General features: G+C 42.6%; 1 protein-coding gene across 1 annotated transcript; it reads left to right on the forward strand.

The window, feature by feature from the left end:
* The first annotated feature begins 4,924 nt into the window (after positions 1-4,924).
* LOC115143918 (very long chain fatty acid elongase 6-like) lies at positions 4,925-21,928 on the forward strand. The gene is made up of 4 exons (XM_029684383.2): positions 4,925-5,288; positions 8,179-8,310; positions 18,311-18,462; positions 20,522-21,928. Exons 1-4 carry the CDS (start codon positions 5,197-5,199, stop codon positions 20,947-20,949), a joined length of 804 nt encoding a protein of 267 aa, XP_029540243.1. The 5' UTR covers positions 4,925-5,196; the 3' UTR covers positions 20,950-21,928.
* The last annotated feature ends 810 nt before the right edge of the window (positions 21,929-22,738 follow it).

Consider the following 22,738-nt stretch of genomic DNA (forward strand, 5'->3'; position numbering starts at 1 on the left):
AGGAGGATAGAATTATGGTCAGATTTGCCAAATGGAGGGCGAGGGAGAGCTTTGTATGCGTCTCTGTGTGTGGAGTAAAGGTGATCTAGATTTTTTTTCTCTGGTTGCGCATTTAAGATGCTGATAGAAATGAGGTTAAAGAAATGTAAGTTTCCCTGCATTAAAGTCCCCGGCCACTAGGAGCACCGCCTCTGGGTGAGCGGTTTCCTGTTTGCTTATTACCTTATACAGCTGACTCGGTGTTACTGAGGTGTTAGTGCCAGCATCCGTCTGTGTTGGTAAATAAACAGCCACAAAAATCATAGATGAAAACTCTCTTGGCAAATAGTGTGGTCTACAGCTTATCATGAGATATTCTACTTCAGGCGAGCAAAACCTAGAGACTTCTATAGATTTCATGCACCAGCTGTTGTTTTCAAATGTACACAGAACGCCCCCCACACACAGATATTACAGTTTTTGATGTCCCGTTGGTAGGATCGTGATCTAATTTATTGTCCAATGATTGTACGTTGGCAAGCAATATTGATGGTGAGGGCAGATGTCCCACTCGCCGTCGGCGGATCCTTACGAGGCACCCCGCCCTTTGTCCTCTATACCTGTGTCTTTTTCTCTTGCCAATGATGGGGATTTTGGCCTTGTCGGGTGTCTGAAGTACGTGTTCTGCTTGTTGAAGATAAATTCTTTGTCTAATCCGAGGTGAGGGATCGCTGTCCTGATATCCAGAAGCTCCTTTTTGCTGTAAGATACAGTGGCAGAAACATTATGTACAAATGAATTGATAAAATACTTGAAAAAAAACACATGATAGCACAATTGGTTAAGCGCCCATAAAATGGCTGCCATTTCTTCCGGTGCCATCTTCTTATCACTGGAAACTGATGTGTTAGTGCTGGGATAGAGGAAAAATCGGCACCTTCTGGGGTGTCTGAGAAACACTGCACTGGGGGACCATCATGTCCAGGTAAACTTCTCACTCTCTCTGTCAGTACACTGCTCTCTATATTTTCTCCTGCTCTCTTCCGCCACCTATTGGCTTCAAGGGAGGATGTGTAAGTACACTGATGGGCAGGGAGGTTGTTAGAGAGGAGAGATCATGCTCATTCCAGCAGTCCTGGCCTCATGCCGGGGAAAGGCAGATCTATGACGCTTCGTCCTTACTTTCATAGCCTTTCACAACATTTTACTCAAACAAACAAAATTCTTTCCCATGAGAACTCTGTGGAATGTGCATCTAGGTTACTTATAGGAGTTTAAAAAAAATCAATTTGGGATGACATCTGTCTGCTGTTGTTGCATTGTAAACAAGGTTTATCCCAAGTGCATTTATTATGCTTTGGTTTATGCTTTAAGTCTTGAGTTATTACATATCTGCAGACACAGTATCCCATACTATTACACCCTATTACGTCTTAGCTTTGTGCAGAAGATGACATCATTCTCATACCAATAAGTTCTTAGCCAGGCTTCCTAACTCATTGGCTGGTGAATGAGACTGAGCTTAAATTCCAACAGCATTATCTGATAAACTGTTGGCCACATGTGCTGGCTACATCATTCTGGGCAAACCTGTATTATTTCAAATGTGTAGAAATGCTTGAATGCTTTTATTAAATGGTTTATTTGTCTGTGATTAGGTTTTAACAATTTTATATGCAACACAATTTCAAATGGTGCACCGGTGCAAATGAAGAACAGATGGCATGGCAACAGTCTCCACATTTGAATGTTTATTTCTCTTATATTATGCAGTGATCAAATTAATTTGAATTTCTGTTATATTATGCAATGATAAAATGACAGGCCTGAGCATATTGATTTTGTAATAATTAATTGGTAATCCCTATGCTGATTTTTGCTGCATACTAATATTTAAAAATGTCTCAGAGCCCTTTTACTTAGATTTAGCTAGGTTAAATCAGGGAGTAAGTACAGATTGGGATATGTGGGACATAGTTTGACCACACAAACCCTGCAGGTGTACAAGTGTGTAACAAGTGAGTAATAGGACAAATATAGCCACCCGCCAATGTATAAACAGTATGTCAAGTGCTGCTGATAAGACACCATTGGAATGCATTGTTTTCTGTGGGCAATTAGTAGGCCTTTATCAGGAATCAACGTAAGACCTAGATGCAGACTGCTGAAGTAACAATGTTTATTATAGCAATGGGGCAGACAACGACAGGTCAATGCAGGCAGGGGTTGATAAACAAGAGTATAGGGGCAAAGGTACAGGATGGCAGGTTGGCTCAGGGTCAGGACAGGCAGAGTAGTCGGGCAGGTGGGCTCGGAGACAGGACAGGCAAGGGTCAAAACCAGGCGAGTGAGAAAAAGAGAGACCGGGTGTCACGATCGTCGTAGTGAGGAGACCAAAGCGCAGTGTGATGGGAATACATCTTTTTAATGAAAGACGAAAAACACGAAGTACACTAAACAAACAAACAAAATAACAACAAGACGAACGTGACCGCTATCAAAACTGAGTGCAAACATGCAACATAACATAGACAATAACCCACGAAATACCCAAAGAAGATGGCTGCCTAAATATGGTTCCCAATCAGAGACAACAATAAACAGCTGCCTCTAATTGAGAACCAATCTAGGCAACCATAGACATACATAAACACCTAGATGGTAGACAACCCCATGAACCTACAAAAAACCCTAGACAGTTAGAAAAACACATAGATCACCCATGTCACACCCTGACCTAACCAAAATACAGTGGGGCAAAAAAGTATTTAGTCAGCCACCAATTGTGCAAGTTCTCCCACTTAAAAAGATGAGAGTTACGTAATTTTCATCATAGGTACACCTCAACTATGACAGACAAAATTAGAAAAAAAATCCAGAAAATCACATTGTAGGATTTTTTATGAATTTATTTGCAAAATATGGTGGAAAATAAGTAGCACTCACTTCCGTCATCATGAAGTGCTTTGAGAGACTAGTCAAGGAACATATCACCTCCATCCTACCTGACACCCTAGACCCACTGCAATTTGCTTACTGCCCCAAAAGGTCCACAGACGACCCAATCGCAATCACACTGCACACTGCCCTAACCCATCTGGACAAGAGGAATACCTATGTAAGAATGCTGTTCATCGACTACAGCTCAGCATTTAACATCATAGTACCCTCCAAACTCGTCATTAAGCTCAAGACCCAGGGTCTCGACCCCGCCCTGTGCAACTGGGTCCTGGACTTCCTGACGGGCCGCCTCCAGGTGGTGAGGGTAGGTAACAACATCTCCACCCCGCTGATCCTCAACACTGGGGCCCCACAATGGTGCGTTCTGAGCCCTCTCCTGTACTCCCTGTTCACACATGACTGCGTGTCCATGCACACCTCCAACCCAATCATCAAGTTTGCAGACGACACTACAGAAGGCTTGATTACCAACAACGACAAGACGGCCTACAGGGAGGAGGTGAGGGCCCTCGGGGTGTGGTGTCAGGAAAATAACCTCACACTCAATGTCAACAAAACAAAGGAGATGATCGTGGACTTGAGGTAACAGCAGAGGAGGCAGCCCCCTATCCACATCAACGGGACAGTAGTGGAGAAGGTGGAAAGTTTTAAGTTCCTCGGCGTACACATCACGGATAAACTGAAATGGTCCACCCACACAGACAGCGTGGTGAAGAAGACGCAGCAGCACCTCTTCAACCTCAGGAGGCTGAAGAAATTCGGCTTGTCACCCAAAAACACTCACAAACTTTTACAGATGCACAATTGGGAGCATCCTGTCGGGCTGTATCACCGCCTGGTACAGCAACTTCTCCGCCCACAACCATAAGGCTCTCCAGAGGATAGTGAGCCCTGCACAACGCATCACCGGGGCAAACTACCTGCCCTCCAGGACACCTACACCACACAATGTCACAGGAAGGCCAAAAGATCATCAAGGACAACAACCACCCGAGCCACTGCCCTAACACCCAGCTATCATCCAGAAGGTGAGGTCAGTACTGGTGCATCAAAGCTGGGATCGAGAGACTGAAAAACAGCTTCTATCTCAGAGCCATCAGACTGTTAAACAGCCATCACTAACATTGAGTGGCTGCTGCCAACATACTAACTCAACTCCAGCCACTTTAATAATGGAAAATAGAATGTAATAAATGTATCACTAGCCACTTTAAACAATCCCACTTTATATAATGTTTACATACCCTACATTACTCATCTCATATGTATATACTGGACTCTATACCATCTACTGCATCTTGCCTATGCCGTCCGATTAGATTACTTGTTAGATATTACTGCATGGTCGGTACTGGAAGCACATGCATTTCGCTACATTCGCATTAACATCTGCTAACCATGTGTATGTGACAATTAAGATGTGATTTGTATAGCCTTATTAATTGATATGACGTATACGTCCACTACACTACTTTGATACACATTGTGGGGATCAAGAAGTGAGTATATGCAATGCCCACTGAAAAATAACTGGGTATACAGGCTTATTTATACCTGTGTATACCCTCCACTGGGCCCAACCCATCAGTTTCTGGGACAAATCAGACGGTCTAGAATAAATTTCAATTCTAGAAATGGTCTGAGAGGGATCACATCCAGACTCATTGCGGTGAAGATACTATTTTTAATTTGATTTATTTCACCTTTTCTTAACTACATGCCTAACCCTAACGCTTCATACCTAACCATAATCTTAAATTAAGACCAATAAATTCATTTTAGTTTTCATGAATTTTTACAATAAACCTATTACAATAAATGCTTACTTTGTGACTGTGGTAACCCTAGCCTCGCCCAGTCCCCAACAACCGGATGTTCCTGTTTTCAAGGGTAATGGAAAGAGAGCCTGTGACGCGGAACTCCATCTTAACTCCTCCTCCACATTTATTGATTGGTTGAACAGTGCAGAAGAGCACCTCCCCCGACAGTTTTTTTTTATTATCGTCAAAGACCAGTATGCAGGGGATCTTAATTTCAGGCATTTCTTTTTACGCTTGATACTTTAGGAGGTTAGGCCGGAGCAAGGAGTTTGGGGTAGCCAGGCAAGAGGGAAAGTGATTGCGCTCGGCTACTGTGCGTGAGTGACATCCGAGAAGTGCATCTCTACTCTCAACTGCATCCTCCCATTTGCTCCCAAACCTAGATAATTCAACCCAACAGACAGGATTTTTACTGGAGGAAACTGAAATTACGAAGATGAACGAGACAGAACACATCCCGCTTGCAGAATACGATTTTGAGAGAAAATTTGATGAAAAGGGCGCTCTCGAATGGATGCAAGAAAACTGGTGAGTAGGCTAACGTTACAAATTCATCCCTGGATAAAAGAGTAGCCTAGCCTACGTAGTCTAAAACCGGTGAATTCCCACCGCCAATTTTGGATGGATTGAGCTCTCATCCACACACAATCTCATGTAGGCTACATGTTGTGCTTCGTCCCGCAACGAGCCATTGCATTGTGTAAACAATGGCTCATTGCGGTAAAATCTGTATATTGACCAGATTCTTCAATGATTCTGAACATATGTCGCGTTTTAAAAAAAACATTTGTATCGAAGAGCAGACACAATGTTAGTTTTGACTATGCTACCAACTTAACTTCAGCTTTCATCTTTTATTAACGTTAATGACATTTGATCCATCGCACGATACAGATGCCATCCCATATGTTACTACAATATGACGTCAAACTCGATGTATAGCCTATCTGCTGTTCACTTCAGTTTGTGTTACATGCACGTGCAGTCACATGCAATGAATGATTACTAAATATCTAATGTGATGATTACTGTATTAAATACATAGGCGTATGTACAATATAGGATATCAATAGGCTTACATTTAATAACTTTTAATATCAACTCAACGGCTCTCCCCATCAAATGAGTATATGCTACCCAGCACACAAACCAAAATGGTCTCAAATGCTTCTCTTTGTGTACAATCAATTGTCTGAAGACTAAGACAGACCACATTTCTGCACAGACTTGCTTGGGTTCTTGTTGGCATTTGCTGACTTAAGAGACAGTCTCAGAGGCAAGAAAGCTGTCAATGTGGATTGAAAAATTCCTGGAAATGTGCAGTGTTGGCCAAATAAGTTCCCCCTGTTTCACCCTGCCTATGCATTCCTCAGATCGAGCTCATTTGCGTAGGCTACATACAGCAAAGCATCGGAAGTGCAGGAAAGTCGGAATAGTCTAAAAGCACATCTAGAGAGGCACACGAAACACCAATGCTTTGCTTGCATGTGACATCCAGGCCTGCCACGCTGTGATTAATGGTCTAGACCTGCTTCAGCATGCATTCTGCTGATTAGCCAAACAAGCTAGCTAGTTGAAAAGACAGAAATGTCTGCTTTCTGAGAACATTTGCTCCCACAGTACCCTCCACCCCTCTCTCGGGTCTCAGGCCCTCATTTTCTCTCTTTCAAGGAGCAAAATAAGGCCAACACATTGTATTTGACCTCCACCTCCAAAGGATACAATGACTGCTGCTTCTCTCCATTCTCTTTCTACTGCTCTGTACTGCCCATAACACATTCCCTGTTTCAAGTGGCTAGGTAGTTATGATAAGGCAGTCTACTCAGCATTGTTTCACAGTCAGAAATAGGGAGTGCACTACATTGAGCCACTCCAGTTTACACAAAGGGAGGGGTTCACTGGAATACTTTAGCGATCCTCACTATATGAGCCAAGTTACAATTCTCACCAATTGTGTTAACCCTAATGGCACGATACATAGGTTGTTTGCCTTTCACAACAGTGACCCGGGTTCACTTCCCTGAGACAAAAGGCATAAATAAATCAACTTCGATGTATAATAGTTTTAAATGGCTTTTGACTATCCATAGACACAGTGATGGTATTGCTCTTAATGCTTCCCTATGGAATCCTTCATCAGTTTAGTGAAAGTTTGGGACTGAGAATGGCCACTAAAGCCCTACTGTATTGTGCCCTGTATATAGTCCTACCAAACTGGGTCAAGCAACAACATCTTATCTGTTTAATATGTATTCTGTCAATCTGGATTAGTCATCTGGTCCGTCATCAAAATAAACCTCCTCTGAAGTACACACATCATTGCTTTCTAGTATTCAGCCTTATTAGCCTGAGTGCCTCAACTGACCTTTTGGTTAAAACAAATGTCCAGTCAGTGATATATCTAGTATTGTCATTGCATCCCGCTTCTAGCTGTTTTCACATAGCATCACAGTTGATTTTAGACGGGAGCGACGTATACTCAATCTAATTGCCTGATTACCCACGGGCTGCAGTAGTAGAAGTTCTGCTTAGTATGTCAACATCTAAGCTTGGTTAATCATTGGTTCCATGATTACGAATAGGGATGGGGTTTGGAAAATAGAGGTGGTGGAGGGGGGAACGGCTCATAATAATGGCTGGAATGGAATAAATAGAAGGGTACCAAAAACATGGTTTTCATGTGTTTGATACCATTCTTTTCACTCCATTCCATCCATTGAACTCCGTTTCAGCCATTATTATGAGCCGTCCTCCCCTCAGCAGCCTCCACTGTTAATAGCCTTATGTAACATCATCTGTATAATGCCAGTACGGTATCAGTCTGTGGAAATGTAGATGATCGAGTTTAGCTTAGCTCGCCTCGTGGCTTGCTGTGTACATTCAGAGGAATGCCACCAAGTAAAAAGGAACTAGAAATGTGAACTGCAGTGTCAATCCTAAAAGTCGGCTTATGACTGGTTCATCCATTCAGAATGATCATAAATGCATGGTTGTAGTCTAAAATAGATTTAAGACAGCCTCCAGTGATTTAAAAAAAAAAATGTTACAATTTATTTTTCCTGTTGAAAAGCAATATCCTAACTATAAATACAATAAAGTACACACACTAAAGGGTAAAAAAAAACAATGTTTTGAGCAAAATAGTGTTTTTTAGACCACTGCAAACTTCAAGGAGTAGGGCATTTAAGGAGTTGGTCTGTGTTGCCCGCTGATGTCATCGGCCTCCCATCTTGCTTGAGGGAAATAGAGGAGCAATAGCGAACAAATTAGGTGAAAATGCGTCTGGAATAGGACCTTAAAGCTTTTTTGCATTTCCACCGTGCGCTCATCTAAATCATGGCCTAGGGCACAGGTAAGTACACTAATCACTTAAAAACAGGTTTGATGATTTGTTTTTGTGTTTATTTTTTCCTCATAGGAGCAAGTCCTTTATGTTCTGTGGACTGTATGCTGCAATCATCTTCGGGGTCCAACACTTCATGAGAGAGAGGCCCAAGCTGAACCTGCGCCGACCACTTGTCCTCTGGTCACTCAGTTTGGCTATCTTCAGGTGAGTGACACACACGGACCACTTTGTTGCAGTAATAATAGCTTTATGTGTATTCCTAAACACCATCAAACTATAATCAATCAATTACTCAACCAATCAGTGTGAGTGAAGCTCTAACTGAACACTGTTGGTGGTTAGCCTCGCTATCCTCCCTCATCCTTGCTAACCTCAGCGGGGGAAATGTTGGCCACAAAGAGTTTAGTATATAGAGCTAGTTCTCTCTCAGAATTAACAGTGTTTAAATGGACCATCCTGATTTAGGGGCGACATTTTCCTCTTCTAAACACACACATGGAGTACGTAAAAACAGGGATTTCTAGAGCGAAATCTAAAAACTTCTCCTTTAAACTCCTCTTCTTCAACGACATCCATGAGCACTTTGGAGCAGGTTTTCATCAAGGATCTCTCTGTACTTTACTCCGTTCATCTTCCCTCAATCCTCAGGCTACAAAGTGTTGGTTTCATCAGACCAGAGAATCTTGTTTCTCATGATCTGAGAGTCCTTTAGGTGCCTTTTGGCAAATTCCAAGTGGGCTGTCATGTGCCTTTTACTGAGGAGTGGTTCTCTCTGGTCAATCTACCATAAAGGCTTAATTGGTGGAGTGCTGCAGAGATGGTTGTCCTTCTGGAAGGTTCTCCCATCTACACAGAGGAACTCTGGAGCTCTGTCAGAGTGACCATCAGGTTCTTGGTCACCTCACAGACCAAGGCCCTTCTCCCCCGATTGCCCAGTTTGGCCGGGCGGCCAGCTCTAGGAAGAGTCTTGGGGGTTCCAGACTTCTTCCATTTAAGAATGATTGAGGCCATTGTGTTCTTGGGTACCTTCAATGCTGCAGCCATTTTTTGGTACCCTTCCCCAGATCTGTTCCTCGACACAATCTTGTCTCTGAGCTCTACGGGCAATTCCTTCGACCTCATCGCATGGTTTTTGCTCTGACATGCAAGGTCAACTGTGGGACCATATATCGACAGGTGTGTGCCTTTCCAGATCATGTACAATACATTGAATTTACCACAGGTGGACTCCAATCAAGTTGAATAAACATCTCAAGGATGACCAATAGAAACTGGATGCACCTGAGCTCAATTTCGAGTCTCATAGCAAAGGGTCTGAATACTTAAGTAAATAAGGTATTTAAGTTTTTTATTTGTAATAAATTTGCAAATATTTCTACAAGCCGGTTTTTGCTTTGCCATTATGGGGTATTGTGTGTAGATTGAGGACCCATTTTTTAAAATCCCTTTTAGAATAAGGCTGTAATGTACCAAATGGTGGAAAAGGTGAAGCGGTCTGAATACTTTCTGAATGCACTGTATTGGCTGTGAACCAGGGTTGGGGTCAATTCCATTTCATATCCAGTCTATTCAGGAAGTACACTAAAATGTAAAAATGATCTTCAATGTTGGACCCCAAATGATCACTCGGCTACGCATGCCTCTCCCTAATATCAATATGCCTTGTCCATTACCGTACTGGTTATTGATTATCTTCTTATTTCACTGTAGAGCCTTAACCAACCATTTAGTTCCACCTCCCCCATATGCGGTGACATAACTTGGTTTTAACATCTCTAGAGACAATATCTCTCTCATCATTACTCAATGCCTAGGATTACCTCCACTGTATTCACATCCTACCATACCTTTGTCTGTACATTATGCCTTGAATCTGTTCTATTGCGCCCAGAAACCTGCTCCTTTTACTCTCTGTTCCGAACGTACTAGACGACCAGTTCTTATAGTCTTTAGTCGTACCCTTATCCGACTTCTCCTCTGTTCCTCTGGTGATGTAGAGGTTAATCCAGGACCTGCAGTGCCTTGCTCCACCCCTATTCCCCAGGTGCTCTCATTTGTTGACTTCTGTAACCGTAAAAGCCTTGGTTTCATGCATGTTAACATTAGAAGCCTCCTCCCTAAGTTTGTTTTATTCACTACTTTAGCACACTCTGCCATCCTGGATGTCTTAGCAGTGTCTGAATCCTGGCTTATGAAGACCACCAAAAACCCTAAAAGTTCCATCCCTTAACTATAACATCTTCTGCCAAGATAGAACTGCCAAAGGGAGCGGTGTTAGCTTGCAGAGTTCTGTCTTACTATCCAGGTCTGTACCCAAACAATTCGAGCTTCTACTTTTTTCCACCTTTCCAGAAACAAGTCTCTCACCATTGCCACTTGCTATAGACCACCCTCTGCCGCCAGCTGTGCCCTGGACACCATATGTGAATTGATTGCCCCCATCTATCATCAGAGCTTGTTCTGCTTGGTGACCTAAACTGGGACATGCTACAATCTAAGCTTGATGCCCTGAATCTCACACCAATTATCAATGAACCTACCAGGTACAACCCCAAATCCGTAAACACGGGCACCCTCGTAGATATCATCCTAACCAACTCGCCCTCCAAATACACCTCTGCTGTTTTCAACCAAGATCTCAGCGATCACTGCCTCATTGCCTGCATCCGTATTGAGTCTGCTGTCAAACGACCACTCCTCATCACTGTTAAACGCTCCCTAAAACACTTCAGCAAGCAGGCCTTTTTAATCGACCTGGCCGGGGTATCGTGGAATGATATTGACCTCATTCCATCAGTAGAGGATGCCTGGTTATTCTTTAAAACTGCCTTCCTCACCATCTTAAATAAGCATGCTCCATTCAAAACATTTAGAACCAGGAACAGATATAGCCCTTGGTTCACCCCAGACCTGTCTGCCTTTGACCAGCACAAAAACATCCTGTGGTGTACTGCATTAGCATCGGATAGCCCCTGTGATATGCAACTTTTCAGGGAAGTTAGGAACCAATATACACAGGCAATTAGGAAAGCAAAGGCTAGCTTTTTCAAACAGAAATTTGAATCTTGTAGCACAAACTCAAAAAGGTTCTGAGACACTGTAAAGTCCATGGAGAATAGGAGCACCTCCTCCCAGCTGCCCACTGCACTGAGGCTAGGAAACACTGTCACCACTGATAAATCCACTATAATTCAGAATTTCAATAAGCATTTGTCTATGCCTGGCCATGCTTTCCAACTGGCTTACCCTATCCCGGTCAACTGCCAGGCACCCACCACAGCAACTCACCCAAGCTTCCACCATTTCTCCTTCACCCAAATCCAGATAGCTGATGTTCTGAAAGAGCTGCAAAATCTGGACCCCTACAAATCAGCCAGGCTAGACAATCTGGACCCTCTCTTTCTAAAATGATCTGCTGAAATTGTTGCAACCCCTATTTATAGCCTGTTCAACCTCTCTTTCGTATCGTCTGTGATTCCCAAAGATTGTAAAGCTGCCGCGATCATCCCCCTCTTCAAAGGTCCCAAACTGCTACAGATCTATTTCTGTCCTACCCTGCCTTTCTAAGGTCTTCAAAAGCCAAGTTAACAAACAGATTACCGACCATTTTGAATCCCACCGTACCTTCTCCGCTATGCAATCTGGTTTCAGAGCTGGTCATGGGTGCACCTCAGCCAAGCTCAAGGTCCTAAACAATATCATAACCGCCATCGATAAGAGACATTATTGTGCAGCCGTATTCATCGACCTGGCCAAGGTGTTCAACTCTGTCAATCACCACATTCTTATCGGCAGACTTGGTTTCTCAAATGACTGCCTCTCCTGGCTCACCAACTACTTCTCAGATAGTTCAGTGTGTCAAATCGGAGGGCCTGTTGTCCGGACCTCTGCAGTCTCTATGGGGGTGCCACAGGGTTAAATTCTCGGGCCGACTCTCTTCTCTGTATACATCAATGATGTCGCTCTTGCTGCTGGTGATTCTCTGATCCACCTCTACACAGACGAGACCATTCTGTATACTTCTGGCCCTTCTTTGGACACTGTGCTAACCTCTTGCTCCTACCTGACACAGGCGTCCCATCTAGACATCTGGAAATGCAAATGCGCTATGCTAAATGCTAATAGTACTAGTTAAAACTCAAACGTTCATTAAAATACACATGCAGGGTAGTGAATTAAAGCTACACTCGTTGTGAATCCAGGCAATGAGAAGCTATTATCTGATAGCATGTAACACCCCAAAAGACCCGCAGGGGACGTAAACAAAATAATTAGCATAGTCGGCGCTACACTAAACGCACCAATAAAATATAAAACATTCATTACCTTTGACCATCTTCTTTGTTGGCACTCCTAGATGTCCCATAAACATCACTATTGGGTCTTTTTTTCCGTTTAAATCGGTCCATATATAGCCTAGATATCGATCTATGAAGACTGTAATCAAGGAAAAAAACATTGTTTTATAACGCAACGTCATTTTTTAAAATTAAAAAAGTCGACGATAAACTTTCACAAAACACTTCGAAATACTTTTGTAATGCAACTTTAGGTATTAGTAAACGTTAATAAGCGATCAAATTGATCACGAGGCGATGTCAATTCTATAGCTGTACGTCTGGAAATAATGTCCGGGTAAATCTCAACCAAAATATCCGGTCGGAGACCGGAAGAAAGGCAATGCCTTGCGTCTTTTTGACCCAAGAAACAAAAGGTAGGCAAATGACAAGACTGTTGACATCGTGTGGAAGCTGTAGGTATTGCAAGCTCGGCCCCATTAAATGTGGGTCACCTTTATCAATTGGTTGAAGTGGCGCATGGATATATTTTTCCATTTTCAGTGATCAGATTTTCCTGCGCTTTTCGATGAAACGCACGTTCTGTTATAGTCACAGCCGTGATTTAACCAGTTTTATAAACGTCTGAGTGTTTTCTATCCACACATACTAATCATATGCATATACTATATTCCTGGCATGAGTAGCATAACAGAATGTTCGAAAAAGTAGAGGGTCGACTTAAGTGGTTAACAAACCTCCAGACCAACTTCAATGCCATACAACTCTCCTTCCGTGGCCTCCACCTGCTCTTAAATGCAATTAAAACTAAATGCATGCTCATCCAGCATCACTACTCTGGACAGTTCTGACTTAGAATATGTGGACAACAAATACCTAGGTGTCTGGTTAGACTGTAAACTCTCCTTCCAGACTCGTATTAAGCATCTCCAATCCAAAATTAAATCTAGAATCGGCTTCCTATTTCGCAACAAAGCATCCTTCACTCATGCTGCCAAACATTCCCTCGTAAAACTGACCCTCCTACCGATCCTCGACTTCGGCGATGTCATTTCCTAAATGGCCTCCAACACTCTACTCAACAAATTGGATGCAGTCTATCACAAAAGCACCACTGCGACCTGTACGCTTTCGTTGGCTGGCCCTCGCTTCATACTCGTAGTCGAACCCACTGGCTCCAGGTCATCTACAAGTCTCTGCTAGGTAAAGCCCCGCCTTATCTCAGCTCACTGGTCACCATAGCAGCACCCACCCGTAGCACACGCTCCAGCAGGTATATCTCACTAGTCACCCCCACAGCCAATTCCTACTTTGGCTGCCTTTCCTTTCAGTTCTCTGCTGCCAATGACTGGAACAAACTGCAAAAATCACTGAAGCTGGAGACTAATTTCTCCCTCACTAGCTTTAAGCACCGGCTGTCAGAGCAGCTCACAGATTACTGGACCTGTACATAGCCCATCTGTAAATATCCCATCCAACTACCTCATCCCCATACTGTATTTATTTATTTATCTTGCTCCTTTGCACCCCAGTATCTCTACTTGCACATCAATCACTCCAGTGTCTAATTGGTATATTGTAATTACTTCGCCACCATGGCCTATTTATTGCCTTACCTCCCTTATTTTACCTCATTTGCACACACTGTATATATATTTTCTTCAACTGTATTATTGACTGTATGTTTTGTTTTGTCTAACTCTGTGTTGTTGTGTGTGTCGCACTGCTTTGCTTTAATCTTGGCCAGGTCGCACTTGTAAATGAGAACTTGTTCTCAACTAGCCTACCTGGTTAAATGAAGGTGAAATAAAAAATAAAATAAAAATTCCATGTAAATGTTGAATTGGAATTTGGTAAACTTTCTGAATTGACTGGAACTGAAATGGAATTGACCCCAAACCTTCTGGGAACTCAGATATATACACAACAACCATATGCAATCCAGGATTCACTATACAATGTACTATATAACTGGAAAAGGGCTATAGAAATCCAATCTGTTATCCTTATTATTAAGGAGGAGTCAAGGAGTACACAGAACCTCATTTTACAGCTCACAATAGGGAGAGCTGTTTTGATGTGCCACAGAGGTACATCATCATCGTCTGTGCCCATGCCCCCTGCTGTGCCAACCTTAATCCTAATCCCGGAGCTGTGGGCATAACCTGCCCACTCAATCCCCTTGGTGCTAGCTGGACAGGATAGCGTGTCCTTGGCATATGAAACACTTTTATAATCCATATGTTCATTACTGCACAATCACTGCAACATTTTACCATATAGGTTTTTTAAGAATAGACTACTAATCCTTTGTAATAGAAAGTTAGTTACCAATGATGAGGTTGGTGTTAGGTTGGTACCATATATAACGTATAGATAGCTAGTTACTATTGATAATGTGGAGAAGGTAGGTAGTAACTATAGATAATGTTTTTACAGATGGTTAATTTTGATAATGGTGTTATTGGTTACCATAGATAACATAGATAGTTAGTTAACATTTGATAACGTAATGTTAATTGCCCGTGACTGTGCAGTTTTCAGAGCAGCTTCATTATTTCCCTGAAAATGACAACTGTGTCTCAATGCTCTCTTCTTGTGTTAATCCCACTGCCGTTTGACTTGTGTTTAGTTACATGGGTTTGGGGATGGCTTCCTGGAATATCACTGGATCATTTTTACATTTCAGGTTCCTTGACTCCTATAAGGATCCGAAGGATCAGATTACAGCGGGTCTGCTCTACAGCGCCCTCTCTCCCTTAGAGGGGGAGAGGGGTGAAGCTGTCCATTTTATGACAGTCGTAAATGCCTTACAGAAACTCTCTTCCTTGTCTTGCAATATTAAGGGAAAGAAACCTCTGTGGAACCAAGAGAGTCCTCCCACCAAAACATCAACCGATGGGGGAATGAAACAATATTTATCTTCGTTCAAACAGTTGGAGTGGTCTGTGGGCACTTAAAGAACAATTATGTCAGATCAGTTGTGTTTTGGGATCCCATAACGGACAGTATAACAACATAACTTTATCTCTGAATGTGTATTTCACAGTGATCAGGGTCACACCCAAATGTTGGGGAACTGATATGATTAAATATTAAACTATTTGTGAGAAGATGTGATGTTCGCCTTCTAACACAAGTCGGTGGCCACGCCCACGTGAGCACAGACATTACAAAAAAAGGAGAGAACGCCCCTTTTTCCCTGAGTGCTTAAATAGGGAGTGCTTAAATAGCACTTGTGCCAAAATGTACATTTAGTTAAGAAATGGCTACTACTCTATAGACCAGAGAGCATGGAGCTGGTTAAGAAAACTACAAGACTACACATTCACAGTCTGAGGCTGTATGTAAAATAGTCTATTAAACTCGACCGAAGATGAGAACACTTCCCTATCAAACGACTGAATGATAATCAGAAAGATCCATTCTGGAGAACATTTCCCTATCCAAACGACCATTGTCTGATGTATCCATTAGAACAGTGCTACAACTATGAAAGACTCTCTGGTGGACAAACCAGAGACTTTCTGTCGACTGACTCTCCAGCAGACGGACCTGCGATTTCAACAGAGAGACACCAAATTATGTAGGTGTAAATATATGATAATATATACATATAAGTATATGGATGGGCGATGGCCAAGCGGCATAGGCAAGGTGCAGTAGATGGTATAAAATACAGTATATACATATGATATGAGTAATGTAAGTTATATAAACATGATTAAAGTCGGGTGCTGTAGGTGTCATGGAGAGCAGGTAGTGTGCCCCCGGTGATGCATTGTGCAGACTGCACCACCTTCTGGAGAGCCTTGCGGTTGAGGGCGGTGCAGTTGCCGTACCAGTCTGTGATACAGCCCGACAGGATGCTCTCGATTGTGCATCTGTTGTAACGGCTCTCGTTGGTGGTGGAAAGAGTAGACCAAGGCGCAGCGTGGAAAGTGTTGCTGATTTTATTTTAAAAAACACTCAAACAAAATAACAAAATCGAAAATGAAAACGCACAGTTCTGTCAGGCAACAGTAACTAAACAGAAAACAAGGTCCCACAAACTCAGGTGGAAAACAGGCTGCCAAAGTATGATTCCCAATCAGAGACAACAATAGACAGCTGCCTCTGATTGGGAACCACACTCGGCCAAAAACAAAGAAACAGAAAACAGAATTTCCCACACGAGTCACACCCTGACCTAACCAAACATAGAGAATAATAAGGATCTCTAAGGTCAGGGCGTGACATCTGTAATTGTTTGCCAGGGTTTTGGGGGACAAGCCAAATTTCTTCAGCCTCCTGAGGTTGAAGAGGCACTGTTGCGCCTTCTTCAACATGCTGTCTGTGTGGGTGGACCATTTCAGTTTGTCTGTGATGTGTACGCCCAGGAACTTAAAACATTCCACCTTCTCCACTGCTGTCCCTTTTGATGTGGATAGGGGGGTGCTCCCTCTGCTGTTTCCTGAAGTCCACGATCATCTCCTATGCTTTGTTGAGAGGTTGTTTTCCTGACACCACACTCCGAGTGACTTCACCTCCTCTCGTAGTTGTTGGTGATCAAGCCCACAATTGTTGTCATCTGCAAGCTTGATGATTGAGTTGGAGGTGTGCATGGCCACGCAGTCGTGGGTGAACAGGGAGTACAGGAGAGGGCTGAGCACAAACCCTTGAGGGTCAGTGAAGTTGAGGGTCAGCGGAGTGGAGATGTTGTTTCCTACCTTCACCACCTGGGGGCAGCCCGTCAAAGTCCAGTATCCAGTTGCACAGGGCGGGGTTGAGGCACAGGGCCTCCAGCTTGATGATGAGTTTGGAGTTTGGAGGGTCTATGGTGTTGAGGGTACTATGGTTACTATGGTGAAGGGTACTATGGTTAAGTCCAATCAGGATTTTTTTTTCATTGTATCATGTTAGGAACCAATGCATAATCTATCCTGTGTGTGTTTATGTACTTCTGTGTGATTAGTTAGTTTGTAAATAAATAATTAACCTAATTGGTATTTCGCTGATTAATCATTTATGCTAGGGTTTGTGCAGATATCCAAGAGTTTGCGACATTCAGAATGACTGAGGTAATAATGCATTAATAAGTGACTGTAAATGATCAAATATGAAAATATCTGAAGAGTTAAATTTGGGAAATAGTAACTCTAAACAACATTTTCCCGTGGTGCTCCGACTTCCTAGTTAATGTTTACATGATTAGTTTAATCACATAATAATTACACAGAGGATTGATTTGATAATATAAAAGTCTTCACATTAATAATAGTACAAGACACGACACAGGCCTTGTGATTTACAATTGAGAGGTGACATATTTTCATAGTGTGTCCAAATTGAAATGACCCCACTCTGTAAGTAGCCACAGTGTGTTACAGATGAGAAGGAAAGCTACAAATCGATACAGTGTTTACTAAGCATACGCATCCTGTTTACAAAGTAAGACCATGTGTGTCTTTATTGAGCTTAATGGAGGTCTAAAATGGTTGGAGACAGGGGAAGGACAGCCAATTGGAGATGTGACCCCAGTGGGTATATATCTTATCTCTTACTTTGTTTCAGGTTTAGAGCGTTATGGCAACTGCAACAGTGACAGTTCATATAGTTGAGAGGTATATCACATTTCGTCATGGCACCGCAAAGCTGACACTATATAATATAGTTGAGAGATGTATATCGCATTACATTATGACAACCACAAAGCTCATAGTTCAGGTGTATAAGAATATGAGTTGAATTCAGACGTGTACAAACCTATTTACAGTCCACTCTGATCGACCATGGGCATTATACTAAAAATGTTTTGTATACCAATGACTTGTGTGTAATTGTGAATTCCCTATAGTTAGAGCAGATTCACATAACACTATACATTATTGCATTATCTCATAATCTATATGTGTTTCATTCCACAGTATCATCGGAGCTGTCAGGACCGGATGTTACATGTTCCATGTCCTCAACAAAAGTGGCTTTAAGCAGTCGGTGTGTGACACCAGCTTCTACAGCGCTCCTGTCAGCAAGTTCTGGGCCTACGCCTTTGTCCTGAGCAAGGCCCCTGAGCTGGGTAAGGAATGTCCCAAATAGGGTCCAGTTCGGAATGCTTCAGATAGAAATACACTGCGTGTACAAAACATTAGGAACACCTCATTCCATGACATAGACTGACCAGGTGAATTCAAGTGAACGCTAGGCTCTCATTGATGTCATCTGTTAAATCCACTTCAATCAGTGTAGATGAATCAGAGGAGACGGGTTACAGAAGGATTTTTAAGCCTTGAGACAATTGAGACATGGATTGTGGGTGTGCCCTTCGGAGGGTTAATGGCCAAGACAAAATATTTAAGTGCCTTTGAATAGGGTGTGTTAGTAGGTGCCAGGCGCAGCGGTTTGTGTTTGTCAAGAACTGTAACGCTGCAGGGTTTTTCACACTCAACAGTTTCTTGTGTGTATCAAGAATGCTACACCACCCAAAGGACATCTAGCCAACTTGACACAACTGTGGGAAGCATTGTAGTCAACATGGGCCAGCATCTCTGTGAAACACTTTCGACACCTTGTAGAGTCCATGCCCTGACGAATTGAGGCTTTTCTGAGGGCAAAATGGGGTGCAACTCAATATTAGGAAGGTGTTCCTTGTGTTTTGTACACTCAGTGTATGTAATGTAGTACAGACATGCATGTACCTCTCTGTCATGCAGTGCAAGATAGTCAGCTCACCTTGAGCTGATGTATACAAGTCATTTCTGGCACTGGCCAATGAGTGGGAGCGATGGAGTGGGTTGTAATTGGTAAATTAGGTCAGAGGGCCAATCAAAGAGAAGGAGGCTGGTGCAGGACAAAAAACAACCTTGAAACAATTTGTCTATTTATGTAATTCCGGAAGCATTTGAAGTTTCTAGTGCACTTCTATTGATCAGCAGAGGCCTATTACATTAAGACCTGTGTGTCTGCATTTTGATGCTGTCCCCTCTCTCAGAGCAGTAATCTAGTCACTTCTGCCCATCTGTCAGTCAGACAGGGAAGTAATAGCATTGATAAATGGACAGAGATGCTGAGGTGGCAAAATAAAATCCATTAGGGAATAATTTACGTATGTCTCCTACTGAGCAAGAGACAGGAAGGGCATGCTTCTAGAATGGGACAATATACAGTATTAGACCAGTTTAGTTTGTACTGTACACAGAGACGGCAGAAGTAGGGTTTTGGCAGCAGCGGCCCCCATCCCCTGGTCTGCGCACCTTCGAAGCTCAACTGGGTTAAATGGAATGAAGTCTGGGCACTGACTGGAGGCCTATATGTAGGCCTCACATGTAGCTTAATATAATATGAACTCCTACAGAATTAAAATGATACTAAATGGTCATTTAGTCTCTGCAATAATATAATTTATTTCTTTCAGCATCTTGAGAGAATGTGAATGTGCGATTTAAGGAATGTGTAAACGTCTTCGTCAGAGACATAAAAGCTGACAGTTTATCAACCACACAAAATCTGAATCCAGAAATCTTATTATAAACATGTTGGGTCATTGTTTTAGAGTTGGGCTATTGTCTCCCTGGTCCCTAAACTTCCTCACTCCGGCGAGAGGGTCAGAAGTGAAAATTAACTTTACAGGTGTCAACTCGATTATTATTGATGCCTTCATTCTATCGATTAGTGACATTATTCTTGTGGGCAAGGCTTAATTTAGTCTTCTAAGGCAACAAGTCATGACAGATGATAAGATGCATGTATCTAATTACAGACAAGTACACTAACAAATGGCCTACCAAATGTCAGAAATTATAAGCCGAAAAATATAAACAAAAACAATGTTTGCCCCCCCCCCCCCCCTCTGTCAAAAAATTGTTCCGCCGTCTCTGACTGTAGAGTATGTTCAGTTTAAGAGTGTGTTAGTATGTTTCCTAATATGGTGTGTGTGTGTGTGTGTGTTTAGTGCTTTACTGTACTTTTGAGGACCACAACATCCCATCTTTCCAATTATTTTTTTGCAAGTGCGGCCCAAAAGCCGGTCCTCACAACTTCATACTTCTACTATGTGTGTTCACTATTGTTTGAGAGAGAGTGAAAGTGATCAAACATCAGAGTATAACTAAGTGATTTCCCCCTCCCTCCCTTTTCAGGCGACACAGTGTTTATCGTGCTCCGTAAGCAGCGCCTCATTTTCCTGCACTGGTACCATCACATTACCGTGCTGGTCTACTCCTGGTACTCCTACAAGGACCAGGTGGCCGGTGGTGGCTGGTTCATGACCATGAACTACCTGGTCCACTCCTTCATGTACACCTACTATGCTGCCCGGGCAGCGGGTTACCGGGTGCCCCGACCCTGCGCCATGGTCATCACGGCCACCCAGATCATGCAGATGGTGATGGGGCTTGCTGTCTTAGGCTTGGTCTACCACTGGATGCACGAAGTGCGCTGCCCGTCTTACGTGCCCAACATCGCCTGGGGCTCACTCATGTACCTCAGCTACCTGCTCCTGTTCGCCTCCTTTTTCTACAAGTCCTACCTCAAGGTTGCCGCTGACAAGGAGTCCAAGGCCAAGTAGGGGCTGGATTCGTCAGAGGCAAGTTGTATACTGGGCAAGTCATATTTAAGAGTGTGCCTAGTTGAGAAGAATATTGCGTTGTGCCATAATGTGTGAGTCACAACTGGTTTTTGCTGGTTGCTGGGTCCACGTCAATTGTGGCAAGCCAATTTCTTCCCACCCCAACTTTGTATTGCTGTAGCTCATCTAACTCACTAGAACCCTGGATAACACGATAATGGAACGGTTGTTGAGAGTGGACAGGGGAACCAGTGCATGATCAGGACACATTAATATAATATCCCATTAAATTTAAAAAAGGCGATAGAGAGTGCAGCTCAGTTTGAATAAAAGTACTACTCACTGCATTATGATTTCGTGGCGTTGTTAATCAATCTTTTTAACCAGCTGCTTCAGTCAGAATCTAGTGAAAAACACAGCCATATGAGTCCTGAGGTTTCTCCAAGGGCAGTTTACAACCGCGTTTGCAGTCTGCACGTTCAATGAATTCGACAGTCACTTACAGGACATTATTCATGCCGAAAGGCTCTAACTTGTAGTGAAATCTGGTGCTTTTTAGACCAGCGCTGAGAATTGTCTCACTGTATTAGACCTCACAACCCTATAGTATAACGAAGTGACGATCAAAAGGAACCAATGCACTGATTAATGAGGATAGTTTTTTTCTGTTTTAGTTGTAGGTAATGGGCTGGGAATAGGTGGGAGGAGAGAAGCGCATGGAAAGGAGTGACACTTGGAACAATGTGTCCATTGTAAATAATATATCTTAAGAATGTATTTATTTTCTTAAAATCTAAAGACTATGGTGGTCCTTGGAGTGTACCAGGAAATAGTGGGACTCAGTACGTTTCTGCCTGTCTTAAATTGTGCAGTATGAGTTGTGCACTTTTGTATTTGAAATGTTTTTCTTTACAACAATGCACTATATTGTTTTTTTAAAAGTATTACATCTGTGTGTTCATTAAAGAATCGGAAGTCCCCTGAGATTATTTTTATTTGTCAAACAGCAGCTGATCGATCATCATGTCTCCAGAATAAGACCCTCAATATTTATTGGAAAGGAGCAACAAGCTCATCACCGTGCATTTTTACCACCCTGTGAAGTTCATCATAGCTTCCCACTGGGCACAGACTTCAATTCAATATCTGATCCATGGTGGCTCAACATAATTACATGGAAACAACATTGATTCAACCAGGGTGTGCCCTGTGGGTTATTTAATTTGTAGCCTAATAAACTGAATGCTTTCCCGAGTCATAGTGGGAGAACCACACACCATATCATGGTGTGAATTCGAGTTTACTTCGATATGACAGTTATTATATCAATATTTGTGAATACCGCCATTTCTCCCATAATACATTTTACAGACAAAAACATCCCACCTAGCGTAACAAATGAGCTGTTTCCATCAGGCCTGTCGTGACATTTTCTATCCGACATTTACTTTACTCGCATAAAGATGTTGGATGGAAACCTGGTTACTGTAAAGCCCTAGTTATTTTCTTGCTTTGACAAAGTAATTTCTGATTTATTTCATGTGATTAATCTAATCCAGGGATGGGCAACTGGCGGTCCGCAGCCCCTCTGTTGTAGGCCTACAGGTCAATTGACCCCCCCTGGGATGTGGGTACACAGACCCGCGAGCCACTGCGGCCCCTCATGATGTATTTAAAGTTGACCATATCTGATCTAATCACATGAAATTTATGTCAACCCTGTTACGTTTAAGGTCAACTCTGTAACGTGAACTGAACTCTCATTTTAAAAGGGTGAAACTATAACTAA

Source organism: Oncorhynchus nerka, unplaced genomic scaffold, assembly GCF_034236695.1.
Source record: "Oncorhynchus nerka isolate Pitt River unplaced genomic scaffold, Oner_Uvic_2.0 unplaced_scaffold_55___fragment_2___debris, whole genome shotgun sequence".
NCBI classification, from domain to species: domain Eukaryota; kingdom Metazoa; phylum Chordata; class Actinopteri; order Salmoniformes; family Salmonidae; genus Oncorhynchus; species Oncorhynchus nerka.